Source organism: Prunus persica, chromosome G5 (assembly GCF_000346465.2).
Source record: "Prunus persica cultivar Lovell chromosome G5, Prunus_persica_NCBIv2, whole genome shotgun sequence".
Taxonomy (NCBI): Eukaryota; Viridiplantae; Streptophyta; class Magnoliopsida; order Rosales; family Rosaceae; genus Prunus; species Prunus persica.
This window is the reverse complement of record NC_034013.1, coordinates 14,319,073-14,333,352: the sequence shown is the minus strand read 5'-3', so window position 1 is coordinate 14,333,352 and position 14,280 is coordinate 14,319,073. Positions and strand designations below refer to the sequence as shown.

At 39.9% G+C, this 14,280-nt stretch overlaps 3 protein-coding genes across 3 annotated transcripts; 1 reads left to right on the top strand and 2 right to left on the bottom strand.

Moving 5' to 3' along the window:
* LOC18776207 (high-affinity nitrate transporter 3.1) lies at positions 4,161-5,627 on the top strand. The gene is made up of 2 exons (XM_007209551.2): positions 4,161-4,634; positions 4,846-5,627. The coding sequence occupies exons 1-2, from the start codon at positions 4,505-4,507 to the stop codon at positions 5,328-5,330; spliced, it is 615 nt and encodes a 204-aa protein (XP_007209613.1). The 5' UTR covers positions 4,161-4,504; the 3' UTR covers positions 5,331-5,627.
* On the bottom strand, positions 6,011-8,506 carry LOC18777900 (manganese-dependent ADP-ribose/CDP-alcohol diphosphatase). Its single transcript, XM_007209281.2, has 2 exons — positions 8,065-8,506; positions 6,011-7,229 (listed from the first exon to the last, which is right to left on the bottom strand). The coding sequence occupies exon 2, from the start codon at positions 7,203-7,205 to the stop codon at positions 6,213-6,215; it is 993 nt and encodes a 330-aa protein (XP_007209343.2). The 5' UTR covers positions 7,206-7,229; positions 8,065-8,506; the 3' UTR covers positions 6,011-6,212.
* On the bottom strand, positions 8,803-12,921 carry LOC18775689 (quinolinate synthase, chloroplastic). The gene is made up of 7 exons (XM_007211030.2): positions 11,931-12,921; positions 11,526-11,810; positions 11,054-11,272; positions 10,742-10,921; positions 10,070-10,573; positions 9,304-9,468; positions 8,803-9,217 (listed from the first exon to the last, which is right to left on the bottom strand). The coding sequence occupies exons 1-7, from the start codon at positions 12,720-12,722 to the stop codon at positions 9,137-9,139; spliced, it is 2,226 nt and encodes a 741-aa protein (XP_007211092.1). The 5' UTR covers positions 12,723-12,921; the 3' UTR covers positions 8,803-9,136.

The window sequence follows — 14,280 nt, the reverse complement described above, 5'->3', positions numbered from 1 at the left end:
AGTGCATAAATTGACTGACTCTCACCGCATAAGCAATATCTGGTCGAGTATGTGACAAATAGATCAATCTTCCCACTAACCTTTGGTATCTTTCTTTGTTAGTTGGAACTTGATCCGGATATTCTCCAAGATGATGATTCTGAACAATAGGAGTGTCCGCAGGTTTGCAATCTAGTATTCCTGTGTCTGTCAACAAGTCCAAGACATATTTTCTTTGAGAGAGAAATATGCCTTGCTGTGATCGAGCCACCTCAATTCCCAAGAAATACTTGAGTCCACCTAGATCCTTCATCTCAAACTCCGTAGCCAGATAGTCTTGTAGCTGTGATATTTCCTGTTTATCATTCCCAGTAATAATCATATCATCAACATAGATTATTAATGCTGTTACCTTCCCTTTTCGATGTTTCAAGAACAGAGTATGATTTGAGTTATACTGTTTGAAACCATTGTTCTTAATTGCCATGGTGAACCGTCCAAACCATGTATGTGGAGATTGTTTCAATCCATACAATACTTTTCGTAACCTGCAAACTGTTCCAGTCTGAGAAGTATTATATCCAGGAGGAATGTCCATGTACACCTCCTCCGTGAGTTCGCCATGTAGAAAAGCATTCTTTACATCAAACTGGTGTAGTGGCCAATCCAAATTAGCTGCAAGGGACAATAAGACTCTGACGGTGTTTAACTTTGCAACTGGAGTAAAGGTTTCTTCATAGTCTATACCATAGGTCTGTGTGTACCCTTTTGCCACAAGTCTTGCCTTGTATCGCTCGATAGCTCCATCTGCATTGTGTTTTATAGTAAACACCCATCTACATTCGATAGTTTTTTTTTCTCGTGGTATAGTCTCCAATATCCAAGTTTGATTTTTCTCAAGAGCTTTCATCTCCTCTTTTATAGCTTGGACCCACTTAGGATCTTTCAATACTTCAGAGACCTTAGTTGGAATATGGATAGCAGACAACTGATGCACAAAAGCCTTGAGTGGTTCAGACAGCTTCTCAGTGGATACATGATTTGCAATTGGATACTTGGATGTCTTGCCAATATCAGGTGAATAACGGTTTGGTGGCTTCCCACGATTTTGCCTGAAAGGTAATTGATATCCAATAGATTTATCATCTAAATGTACAAGTCTAGTAGGAGTAGTTACCTCATAGATATTCTCAGGAGATTGGTCTGTTGGTACTGTTGAGTTAGAGATGGGGTCTTCATCTTGTTGTTCTGTATTGCCTGTAGGTGTGAAACTCGGATCAGAAATATCTTCGCATGGATCAGGTGGGTCAGACAATTGATCACTATGAATGGGCGATTGGTCGCTTTTCGACAGAGAGTAATCTTGTGCTCCAGACTCGGGATGATCAATCATTTCTGTACAGAGAATAATTTCTTTGTTTTCCAAGTTGCTCCAATTCTGCTCTTCACTTTGTATCTCTCCCTGAAGCGTAGAATTGGATGATGGGTCATGGAAGAACAGCTCAGATTCCAGAAAGGTCACATCCAAAGTGACATAAGTTCGTTGAGTAGGAGGGTGATAACAGCGGTAACCTTTCTGATGAGTGGCATAACCCACAAAAACACAACGAAGCGCACAGGGATCAAGTTTGCTACGTTGATTTTTATGGAGATGAACGAAAGCCACACATCCAAAGATTCGGGGTGTGAGTACCAAAATAAAGGGCAGAGGGCTGTGTTCTGCAAGCACCCTGTAAGGGAGTTTTAAAGGTCAATACACCAGAAGGCATGCGGTTGATCAGGTGTACTGCGGTGACAATAGCATCATCCCAGTGATGGCGAGGAACATGAGCGCCAATCAGAAGTGCTCGGGCGGTTTCAAGAAGATGTCGATTCTTTCGTTCAGCAACGCCATTTTGCTGTGGTGTCCGAGGACAAGTCGTCTCATGGATAATTCCATGTTGTTGGAAGTAAGTTTGAAAGTTATGATTGACAAATTCTCCACGATTGTCTGAGCGAAGAATCTGGATTTGAGCATTGAATTGAGTTTTCATCTGTTCATGGAAGGACTGAAAACGGGAAAACACTTCGTTTTTATTCTTCAACAAATAAAGCCATGTCATCCGTGTACAATCATCGATAAATGTGACAAACCATCGAACACCAGAATGAGCAGTGATAGGCGAAGGTCCCCAGACATCAGAGTGAATTAAGGTAAATGGAGTAGTACACTTGTTCGTACTCAACAGGTAGGGCACACGGTGACTCTTAGCCAAAATACAAGTATCACATGTGAAGTCGGAGTCCTTGAAACCTGAGAATAAATATGGGATAAGATGCTTCATATAACTAAAAGACGGATGTCCCAATCGACGGTGCCACAACCAGATTTGCTTTTGTTTGCTATCAAAGGGATGTGTCACATTGTTAGCTACGCCGGGACTGAAGTCATCGACATAATATAGCCCCCCTCTTTTAGTACCACAACCAAGAATCTCCTTAGTGTGAATATCCTGAAGCAAACAAAAACTCGGGTAAATGAGTACACAACAATTCAATTGTTCAGTAAGCTGACTAACTGACAACAATTTAGTGGATAAATATGGAACAAGTAAAGTATTAGACAGTGTGAGAGAGGATGAAAGTATAACAGTGCCAACCCCTGTCACAGGATAAGTAACACCATTGACATTTGCAATACAGGTTCGTCGAGGTTGTGTAGTATTCAGAAAATCATCAGGATCAAAAGTCATATGATCAGTTGCACCGGAATCAATTATCCAGCTCCTGGAGTCAATCTTATCAGAAGTATGGAATCCATAACCAGTACCATTACTGGTCATATTGCATTGTCCTCGATTTGTAAAAGTAGCCCACCAATCGGGGTAGCCATGCAATTTAAAACAAGTCTCACAAGTGTGTCTCGGATCACCACAATATGCGCAATCTGGTCCATGTGTCGGGGTCGTTAGTCGAGAAGTCATAATCTGTGCAGCGGAAGATGCATAGGATACAGGTTGAGTAGGAATTTGGATCGGAATCTGAGCTTGAGTCGGAGTCGAAATCGGTATCGGGGTATGAATCAGAGACAAATTCGGGGTCGGGGTTGTCATCGGAGTGGGGGTCGGGGTCGTCTTCGGAGTCGGGGTCGGGATCGTCATCATCATAGTCGGGGTCGGGGTCGTCAAAAGAAGATCCTGATTCTAGATTGGGTTCGGGGTCAAAGTCTGCATATGTAGGAGCTGAGCCATCTGGGCACTCAACTCAACGATGATTGGTTGAGAATGAGAAAAGGAGTCGGCGGTGCTACCTCCATGAGGGTTGAAAAAATCATCAACCCCCATAGCGGCGACGGGGGATTGAAACTAGAGTCAGCAATTCCAAGATCGCCGCTCTGATACCATGCTAAAATATGAAAACTATGAGAGAATATTTGTTTGTGGGAATTTTCTGTGTATTCTTCTCCTTGTAGGAGGTCATATTTATAATACAACGAAATCTGAATGGGCAAGTAAATAATAAATTCATAAATCCATTTACAGTAGGAAATCAGGAATTAAAATAAATCAATTACAATTATAATAGGAATTCTTGGTGTGTAAGGAAAGTAAGTCAATATCCACAAATAACGTCAACACAAACTACATGGACTAAAAGTGACTTTTAGCCTTCTGTTTTTTTCTTCCTACTTTACTTTGGGCAATTGTGAAGCATTTTGCGTCGACTTTCTATTTAGAGAGCTACTTCGTTGACTCTTCTCAATAATTGAGTATAACTTGCTTGCACAGTTCTACTTCTAGTGTAAAATACCTGTTTTGAATATGATGGAGTTGGAGGTTGGACACACACCTCCTCTCCCACTTGACAGCTCTGTTCAGTATGACGTTTGAATTTATATAGATTCATATAAAAAAAGAATCTATTTTATTTATCATATAATAATATCTAGGGATCAGCTAGGATCTTTTTTCTAACAATCGTAAAGCTTCATTGCATCCCAATTACTTGGTGTCTCGTTTGTTTGCCCTTCACAGGACATTAAAGGACAAAAAGAGAATGAACATCGGGCCACAATACCACGCATATCTCCATCTTGTCTTGTCCATCACAACTTGAACTGCGTATAAAAATTGAAACTGCTAAAAGTCAATCCATAAACAAAACCCCAAACACATCCATCGCAAAAAATCTGGTTTTGAATAATATAAACAGACCCCATAAGGGCCATAACCCTTACCCCTTCAGTGTACTTTAGGGCCATTTAGCCATTCTCATCGTATAATTATTACACGCTTCTCCAGAAATATTTGCATGTTTTCGATCGTTAATTTCACAAAAGCCAGCATACACTTTGGGCCTTTTGACCTTTTCTGCATACGTCTGCCAAACCCGATTCTCAGTTTTTATAATATTCTGGTTTTGAACATTGTGCCTTGTATATAAAGAGAACCCAGGTGCCTGTTAATATCACCACCTTCAGAATCAAATCCTGTACTCTCTCTCTCTCTGGCTTTGGTGATTTGCAATTAAGAAGTCTCAGTCTCAGATGGCATCTACTGGGATTCTTTTGGCTTCTCTTCTTCTCCTCTCTTGCTTAGCAGAAACCTCCCATGGTGTCCTCCTTTCGTCTCTGAAACAAACTCTCATAGTCACTGCTTCACACAAAGAAGGACAGGGTATATATAAACATTTCCTATTAAAATTTTCCAACTTTCTAGTCCAAAATCTTGATTTTGAAACTGGGTTTCCTTTACTTTTCATTGTAATTCCCGCAAAGTCTCCAACTTTCTTGTTCAAAATCCTAACTTTTCAACTGGGTTTCTTTAATTTTTCATTTTCTTTACCAGATTGATGCAAAACTAATCAAGATTCATGAAATTTCTGCAGTTTACAAAACAGGGATAGACAAACTCACCGTCTCGTGGGGTCTGAACCAGAGTTTCCCAGCTGGATCAGACTCAACCTACAAGACCATCAAGGTGAAGTTCTGCTACGCGCCGGTGAGCCAGGTGGACCGCGGGTGGAGGAAGACGGTGGACAGCCTCAACAAGGACAAGACATGCCAATTCAAGGTCGTTGCTAGGCCCTACAGCAGCTCGAACCAGAGCTTCGAGTGGACCATCGAGCGCGACGTGCCTTCCGCCACGTACTTTCTACGCGCCTACGCCTACGACGCCGCGGATGTTGAGGTGGCTTACGGTCAGACCACAGACGCTCAAAAGGAAACCAACTTGTTTGTGGTCCAGGCAATCACTGGACGCCACGCGTCCCTTGATATTGCGTCCGTTTGCTTCAGTGTTTTCTCGGTTTTGTCCTTGGCTGGTTTCTTTATTGCTGAAAAGAGAAAGGCAAAGTCGTCCCACGAGAAGTGAAGGAAAAATATGAACTGCCAATCTCAGACTTCAGTAGTTTCCTTGCGTTGACCCAAAAAAAAAAGAAAAAAAAAAGAGTGTAGTAGTTTGCATGATTTTGTTTTTGGTATTTTATTTTCATCGTACTGTTTTATATAATACTGAGAGGTAATTAAATGGTGGGGCTTAATGTGGTTTGAAAGGTAGAAATGACAAATTGGCAATGTGGAAAGGGTTACATGGCTAGGATGAAATTGGTTTTCAGAAAATTGGAAGCATTGTCTATGTGGGAGAAGAAAAAAGAAAAATCTATAATAATAACTTTTTGTAAAAAGTTGATATGCAATGTTTAGTGAATGTTAATGATGCAGACAGATGACAACAGAAACCAAAGTACTTTCCTGAACTAGCATGCAAATTGGAGTTATCACACACACTATCAAGGTGAACTTAAGGTGCCATGAGTTTAAATATGAAAACATTAATCTGCAAGTCAATGCTCTTTTTCACTAAGCTACTAGACTCCGTTCTTAAAAGTAGCAAATTTTTAGAGTCAATATTAACACCAAAAAGAAGAATATGAAAGAAGAATATAATAGCACTCTGAGTTACATTACAGGGCTAAGTTTACGCAAATTTCACCTTTCATAGACAAATATGTGCACTCACGAGTATTCATGAATTGTGTCGCAGAACATAAATGCAAAGCAACAAACTGGTCATGACAGTCAAATATGATTTTGTATATATCGTTCTCATGGGAGTACAAAACATGAGAAGTTTCTGGTCTCCCCAATATATATGCAGGGAACTATTTCGAGCCAAGCCCTTTCAAGACTTATGCATAATCACACATCTCCAAATAACATACACCAAATTCAAAAGAATTTGTTAACGAACTTCTTAATGCCAGTTATCTTGTAAGTCTGCTTGAGGATTGTATAGCATGTCAGTGCTCTTCATTCGGTCAGTACCAGTAAGTTCAAGCTTATCATCATAAACGTCAATATATCCATATGCATCTGTCCCAGGAGGGCACTCAAGGGCAGCTTCAAGAACTCTATGGTGGATTCCATGGGAATCAACAGAGTGGCCGCCTTTGTGATCGTGCCCAGCAAGGCAAACTTTCACGCAATTATACTGGTGTACCACACTCATGACTTCGTCATAGTTCCACAAAAGTGCTTCTTTGGCTGATGACCCAGGATCTAAAGGCAGATGGCAACAAATCACTACTTTGTGTTTCAACTTTGTTGCTTCCTTGAGGATGTCGTCTAACCATTCCAATTGTTCCTTTCCAACTGCTCCATTGAACATAAGGAACCTTCTCTCGAGGCCTACAAGGCCAGCTGGACTGTTCTTGTCTGTATTTGGATTCCTCTCCTCAAGGAATTTCAAAGCCTCTATTGTATTTGGATGTTCTTGAGGCCAACCAATGGCACTGATATCATAGCCATCCAAAACAACGAATCTGAATTCTGGTGTTGGTGAAAAGTCATAGTATGCACGACCATCAACACTTGGAATCTTCAACAACGGAAGTAATTTGGTGCGGGGAAGATTATAGAGGCAGTGATTACCAATCATATGATAGACAGGACCATTAAAATCCTCAAATTTGTCAACAACTCTTCTTACAGCATCCAGGGATTGGTCTTTTGGGCAAAATCCATCAACAATATCCCCAAAATTGATCACAAAATTATGCCTCTTCTGATCATTCCATCTTTTGACAGCCCTTTGCAGTACAACAATGCTATGCCTATAATATCGTGGAACGCCAAGGAAAGAACGGCCATCAGGAATATCAGCATACTGGACGTCAGATATCACCCCAAACGAAAATAGAGGTTGCGTCCCCTGTGCACCGGCTAAGCCATTTGTGGAGCCCATCATGTAGCTTGCAGGTGCAGCAGAATCCTGTGAGACAGAATAAAAAAATCGTTCAATTTCATTGCAGCATGAGTACTTTTGAAGTGCAGTCAAAATACAAGACTTAGATTAGTGCCACTCATGAGACTAAATTCAGCATCAACAATCATTCATTCAATTCATTTTATGGGTGCTCACGCTGCTAAAGGTGGAACCACAATCACCAGCAGAAGCAATGTATCAAGGGAAACATCTACAGGGCAAGTTTTAAGTCCAAAGAATGGATCTAAAAAATTCTCGAACATATATAGAAACAATTTTCAGGGCCCTTTAGTTGCATCCAAACTCACTCAAAAGAAATTCATCAAGCAATTTTCCAATAAGACCATGGTGTTCCCTTCTCGAATTTGTAAGTTGCAAAGTAACTTTGAACATTAAAAGACCAATATCATATTGAATTACAATTAGTATCTACCAGACTATGGAAACCAGATTTTCTCTCTCCAAAAATCAAGCATATGAGTACAACCTTACTACATTTAACCTCAGTTTTTGTTTCAAATGCAAAATCCACATTCTGGGTTGTTAAATTTCCAGAATTTGAATGTTCCCATGACAAAGTTCATAGCTTCAGAACAAACCAAACATAATTCAGGCCCGAATTAACATACACATTGTCAACAACTATAAACCGAAACAAACCAATCCCCAATTCTGGGAAAAAAAGAAAAAGAAAAAGCGCAATTGGGTAAAAAATAAATAAACTGTAATTGCATAGATCCCAGTAGAGATTTTGGATTGCATTAAGAACTGGAACAATGGGTTTTGTAATTAGAACCGAAAATCTTTATAAAAAAAATTATAATAATGAAGATGAACGTACCAGGTGGGAGTTTTTGCAGTGAGAGAAACTGGGGGGGTTATCTTCTCCGTTTGTTCTGAGTCTGAGGGACGAGACGAGGAAGCGATTATCGTAATATAAACGACAACCCAGTACGACACCGTCTTCAACCAGAGGAGGGAGTTGAGTTCCAAAAGGACTCGAATTTCGGTTTGTTGCCTTACGCAATGTGCACCCCACTATTTCCTCTTCACACTCAATTCAATATTCAACGGGAATTGTTTTTTATTTTTATTTTTATTTTTTATTTTTTTTTTAATTTATTAAAATAATAGTGTTGATCAAAATTATATATATAAAGACCCAGCCCAATAATTAGTTTTTCTTTATGATCTTCATTTGGTGGCAGAATTACCAGATTGCCATTTCCAAACTGTGCTTTGGTTGCGAGACGTGGGGTAAATATGAGCGCCAAAATTCACTGCTCTTGTTCTTGTGAGCCAAAATCCAACAGTGTTCAGGTAATTTTGCCAATAAAATAACCAATTATTTCCAACAGTAAAAATTAAATACTGGTTCGTTGGTGAGGTCTTGTATCAGAACAACCTCACCTCATTATTCACCATGGGCCTGGTTCATCTTATTGCACAGCTGTGTCAACCTATCAACCAATTTGGTTTAGCGACACATATTCTCACGCGACACATATTCTCTAATTAAATTTAGTGGAGAACGTCATGAATTCAAATCTCATAGATGACAATTGTTGGCTGCGTAGCATTGCCCCGGACGAGGGGAATCTAAAATCCATGTTAATCAATGAAGAATGTCACTGTTCTGACAACTATACAGTTTAAATATAACAATCACTGTTATTATAGCCTTTTCTTTTTGGGGTTACAATTTTATTATAACTTTCATTCCAACAGATCTAAACACTGAACTATGCTGTGAGCAATCAAGCTAGATAAACTGCATGACCCGTTTATGAAAAAGAAATTGAAGAGAAGGCACAACAAAGTTCTGGCAATGAAAGCTTTGCTTCAAGGAAGCCTTCCCCAGGATTCATAATCTGCTTGCTAATCCAGGCTGATTTCATGAGGCTAAGCTTGACTCAATTTAATACTGATGAGCTCCCATTACCCGACGGATGAAGAATATGGGAAATGAGCTTCTCTGGCAGTTTTTTAGAGGCCTGCAAAAGATATCCGCAGAGAGGTGAGTCTAAAAACTCAAGAGGCTCCTTGTGTATACAGATATTTACTGTTCTCAGTAACTAACCTGGAAGTGCCTCATGTGCAAAATTGGTTCGCACCCAACATCTGCAACTGATTTTCCATTGGGGGTTTGCAGTTTGAATCGGCCAGCTTCATATGCGGAAAGAGCAAAATTCGTCTCATCAGGCAGGTGGTGGCAAACTTTCAGGAGAGAGCTGAGAGAATTCATCTGGCATTTTACATTACATATTATGTGAGAAACCTTAGCTCAATCAAACATATCTGAGAGGAAAATATAACTTGAGGGAAAATGAACAATAACTAATCATCCACTTCTATTTATTCAATTTCCAATAAGGCTTGCCAAGACCAACTGTTACATCAGAAAACCCAAGGACGTCTGGCATTAGCTATTCTTGCAACCTTTGAGAGTTAAACTAAAGATGAGAGGTACTTTTTATAGAACATCCTACCAATTTTACTAATAGAATACTTAGGGGATATCTTCCAGAATTTTCTCATCCATTTTCATGGTCACATCACTCTACGAAATACAAATTATGTATCACAAGAACGATAGATCTTGTGTAAAAATGTCCCTGTTATGTGGGACCTGAATGCTACGCTAGGCCAGGTGTTAGTTTGAGATGTATTACAGACTACAACCAATTTAACATACATGCATGCAGAAAAATACTGAGACATGCATAGGCTGGTTATTTTCATAAAAGTCTAGTTATCTCCAGCATATCAGATTACATGCTAGAATATTTAAGAATGTGTTAACCTTCATGAACTTATCAAAACCAATCATGAAAAGGGCAACTAACCTTCATGTATGGACAGGATGCACAGCCGCCATTAATGGAGCATCCCTCCCCACTGGCAACTCCAGGTATAACAGGAAGTATGACATCGCCCACTTTAACAGAGTTAAGGCCTGGGGAAGCATTTGATGATGTTGTCACCGATTCAGATGAAACTGGAAATACAATTTCTACATTAATCTCTGCTCCCCCAGACCTTGCAGAACCTAACAAACCACGAACTGCTGCGACAATTGAAGTCACCATTCCAGATTCCGTTCCTAACACAAACTGAAGATGCTCATTAACATTTCTATCCAAAGCCTCCTGAATCCTCTGTTTTATGAAATCCAGTATGTTCTGGGTAGAGCCCACAACCCCCATTCCTCTTCTCTTTGCTTCCATTGCCAAAGAAAACATTTCTCCAGGCACCTCGAAATGAGCAGTTAGATACGCATCACAGTACATTTCTTTTATCCTGTCCACAACTTCATTTCCAAATAAATGATGTACTATGCATGTCCCATCCTGATGCCAGAAATTTGCATAATCATTTAAAAAAAAAAAAAAGCAGTATGACGACCAAAATCAGAAAATGCACAGAAAACTAAAGGAATAAAAATTGTTATGCTATCCTTATCTCCAATTGAAAGGAATTATGCACAACTCTAGAACAGTCCATGAAAATACAAATACCTGAAAATAATGCAGGCGAGGTAGCAAAGATCTGATTGAGTCTCTATTATGTTCTGGATGTATCTCAGCAATTTCTTCATCCGTCATCTTAGTCATCTGCTGGAGTAATTCTCTAATATTTGCACCCATGTAAGAATCAGGCCCGTACCATATGTTTGCATCAGGCACTTGAACAAAAGCCTGCAGAGATAAGGGACTTGGCATTAACGAAAGTACGATAGCAAGAATAAAAAGCCAATACTGTTTGATCTTTTAACAAGAAACATTGCAGAATTCACATATGATTGAGATAAAGGTTGTAATCCCACCAACCTGCAAAATGGTTTGTACAACATTTGAAGAAGTACACGTAATTGTTGGCACAAGCTCATGAGCATATGCTTTTGTCTCTAGAGAAGTGTTAATGTAGACAACATGCAACGAATTAGGAGACCTAGAAGCTGCCTCAAGATAACTCATATAAGAAGGGCTAGATGCAGCATCTGCCAAAGAACAACCAATCCGTTCATTTGACATCCTGTAGACGCCAACCTGCAATCAAAGATTATGGAAAAGGAATAAATCCATTAACTGCTTCACCAGTATCTGGCACCAAACCAAAATCCAGTTAACTCTACTACAAATAAAGCACACTACACTCAACTCATGCACTAAGATAGATACAGAGCAGTACATTTGAAGAATCTGCATTGCATTGAACCTTCGAGATATCAAAGCCTTAACAAGTACAGAACACGTTTTGCATTTCTTAAGGACAAATCCATGAACAGAGACAAGGAACTACCTTTTCAAAGCCAGCCTGATCAAGAATAGCCCGGACATTTTCGGACATAAAATCAACACCCAAAACTGTAATGAATTCGCAACCAGCTTTTGCCATATTCACAGCTGAATCCGCCATGACTAAAGAATCAGATATATGGATGTGAGGCCAATGCTTCTGTGCAGCAGTTAATATACCTTGGACCTCCGGGTCCATGTAAAAATGTGCAACAATGCCAATTTTCTTTTCTTTTAACACATTAACAAGTTCCTCAACCTTAGACTCATCAGGGAACAAGTACCTCGCCTGCAATTAAATACAAAATCCAACTTAGAATATAAATATAAAAAAAAATAACAGAACTCTTACTTCTGTTAAGCAATACAGGTATAAAAATCAACAAGAACCACATGCTATTATGCTAACCTGGGCTTCAGCGAAGCTCCCCTTTGCGTGAATCCCATCGGCGGTGATGACGAGCGAAGGGAACGGCTCGAACGGCGGTCTACCCTGTTGCTCGGCGACCAAAGCCTTGGTCTTTTTCTGCATACTGACCAACACATTATGCCAAGTATTAACCCTAGACCTCTGTGCACCCGGCAAACCCACATTCAGCGACGACAAGTCGTCAGTCTTGACCATCAAGACCTCATCGGGCGACGCGCCGTCAAGCACCGAGACCAAGCACGAGCAGAACCCTTTGGTAATCTCCGAATCGCTGTCGGCCGAGAATCTCATCTTGCCCTCCTTGTCCATCTTGGCCTCCAGCCACACCTGGGCCGTGCAGCCCATGACCCGGTTCGAATCGACCCGGTCCGAATCGTTGAACGGAGGGAGGAGAGTGGCGTAGTGCAATAAGCGCTTAACTCTATCGATCGGCTCAGATAAAGCTTGGAACTCAGAGATCAAAGTTTGGAGCTTGCAGGGGACGAGCTCGGTGGTTTGAGAGGAAGAAAGGGTAAGGGCAGAGCAGGACAAGGGGGAGGCAGAGCGAGGGTTTTTGAGAGGCTGCTTTAATGGGTTCGAATTGGAAGGCGGGGTTTGGATGCATTTGAGAGATTTTAGGAGGGTTGGTTGAGGAGGTCTGAAAGTGCTGAACTTGAAAGGGAGTGAGTTGGGCTTGTGGTTTGGGGAGATGGAGAAGAAGGAAGAAGACGAAGAAGAAGAAGAGGAGGAGGAGACTCTCAAAGCCATGGTTGTTGCAGAAGAAGCCTCCATTGGAGAGTGACAGAAAGAGAGAGAGAGAGAGAGAGAGAGCCTGGAATTGAGTTTAGGGGGAGGAGGAGGCTTAAAAAGTTGGAGGCTTTGAGTGGTAGAGGCAGGAGGGCAGAAAGCAGAGGCTTCAAATGGATTTGCTTCTACGGGGTTGAAGTAAAATTGAAACTTGCCTCTCCCAAAGGGCGTCTTGATTTTGAGACAACCAAGAACCAACCATTTACAAGAAAATACGCGCCAATTCATTAACAAAATAAACAGCCATCCCTTGGCATTGTGGCCCACAATATCGATTTGGGGCAACAATTAGAAATTGGAAATTGGACCCATCAATTTCTCACCGACCAATTAGGGGGAAAATTACTGTGAGGTGAGTCGCACACAAGTGGAATGTGGTTTTATGAGCAATGTTTAGGTCAGTCGTGACGGAGGCACTTGTTTTTGAATATGAACGAGTGTCAAGTGTCGAGTGTCGAGTAACAAAAATCATAATTTTATTAGATTGATGGTTCGTTAAGTGATTAGCTAAGATAGTACAAATCTTATTCGCATGTGTTTAGCGACACAAATGAACTCTTTGCAGTTTAGACAGTATTAATTGAAGAGAAGAGTTTGGGTATTGTAAAATTACTCTCGGCCAAAAGTTGATTGCGTGGAACCTCGTACTTAGTCCACGGTACCAATCAATGGTTGCGAATGTGTATGTTTTGGGGACATTAACTCTTCTCTTCAAGGGAAATCTACAACCATATAAAATGAGAGAATAAAATTGAAAGAAATAAGGATGGGGTAGTTTCTTTTCACAATTGTCGTCGTGTAAATGATGCGACTCTTGCTATCATTGACCACCAAATCTTGAATCATTTTCACCAAATATTTTTGACTTCAATGTTCTTTATGACATTATTCTTATTTCCACTAGAGATGAGATTGTGTGGCTTCTATGCGATTTCTAGGCTCTTGCACATATAAGACCAGGAAAGTGCAGGTGTATGGGCAGCCTATAAAGGTCGAAGAAGAAAAGTTGATGATGCAGTACCGAAAGTCTCCTCATGACCCACATGAATTCAATTTCCTCTTATTTTCTTACCCTTTCTATTTAAATAATGAGGTCATGGCTGCACTACAAGTTTGAACATGCATGAGATAATTTTATGTGTGACTTCAACACTGCTACGTATGTGGTATTATCAATTCATGTACGCGTATTGTAATGAATAAATAATCACGGTGTTTTGATTTTGCAAAAGTGTTGGAGATAATTTCATTCAAATTATAATACGTTGTCGCGATAAATTTTTTTATTTATAAATAATCAAGTGGCAATGTTACACTTACATTAGAAAGATTAACATTACAAAAGGAGTGGAGGTAGGTAGAAAAAAAACCTAATATTTATCCAAGTTCAATCTCAAAATATCTCTCTTTTCTCACTTTAATATTTATTTTTTATATGAAATTGAATAATTTGTTAATTTTCAAGTAAAAAAATAATATTTCAGTTGAGAATTGTATTAAAAAATAATTTAAAAAAATAATTTTTATAATCCGGTTCAAAACC

Excerpts from the sequence above, each read along its gene's own strand:
- LOC18776207 (XM_007209551.2), top strand. The coding sequence starts at position 4,505 with ATGGCATCTACTGGGATTCTTTTGGCTTCTCTTCTTCTCCTCTCTTGC. Across the intron at positions 4,635-4,845 it reads TTCACACAAAGAAGGACAGG|TTTACAAAACAGGGATAGAC; the intron begins GTATATATAAAC and ends AAATTTCTGCAG.
- LOC18775689 (XM_007211030.2), bottom strand. The coding sequence starts at position 12,722 with ATGGAGGCTTCTTCTGCAACAACCATGGCTTTGAGAGTCTCCTCCTCC. Across the intron at positions 11,811-11,930 it reads GGAGCTTCGCTGAAGCCCAG|GCGAGGTACTTGTTCCCTGA; the intron begins GTTAGCATAATA and ends ATTTAATTGCAG. Across the intron at positions 11,273-11,525 it reads ATCAGGCTGGCTTTGAAAAG|GTTGGCGTCTACAGGATGTC; the intron begins GTAGTTCCTTGT and ends CTTTGATTGCAG.
- LOC18777900 (XM_007209281.2), bottom strand. The coding sequence starts at position 7,205 with ATGATGGGCTCCACAAATGGCTTAGCCGGTGCACAGGGGACGCAACCT.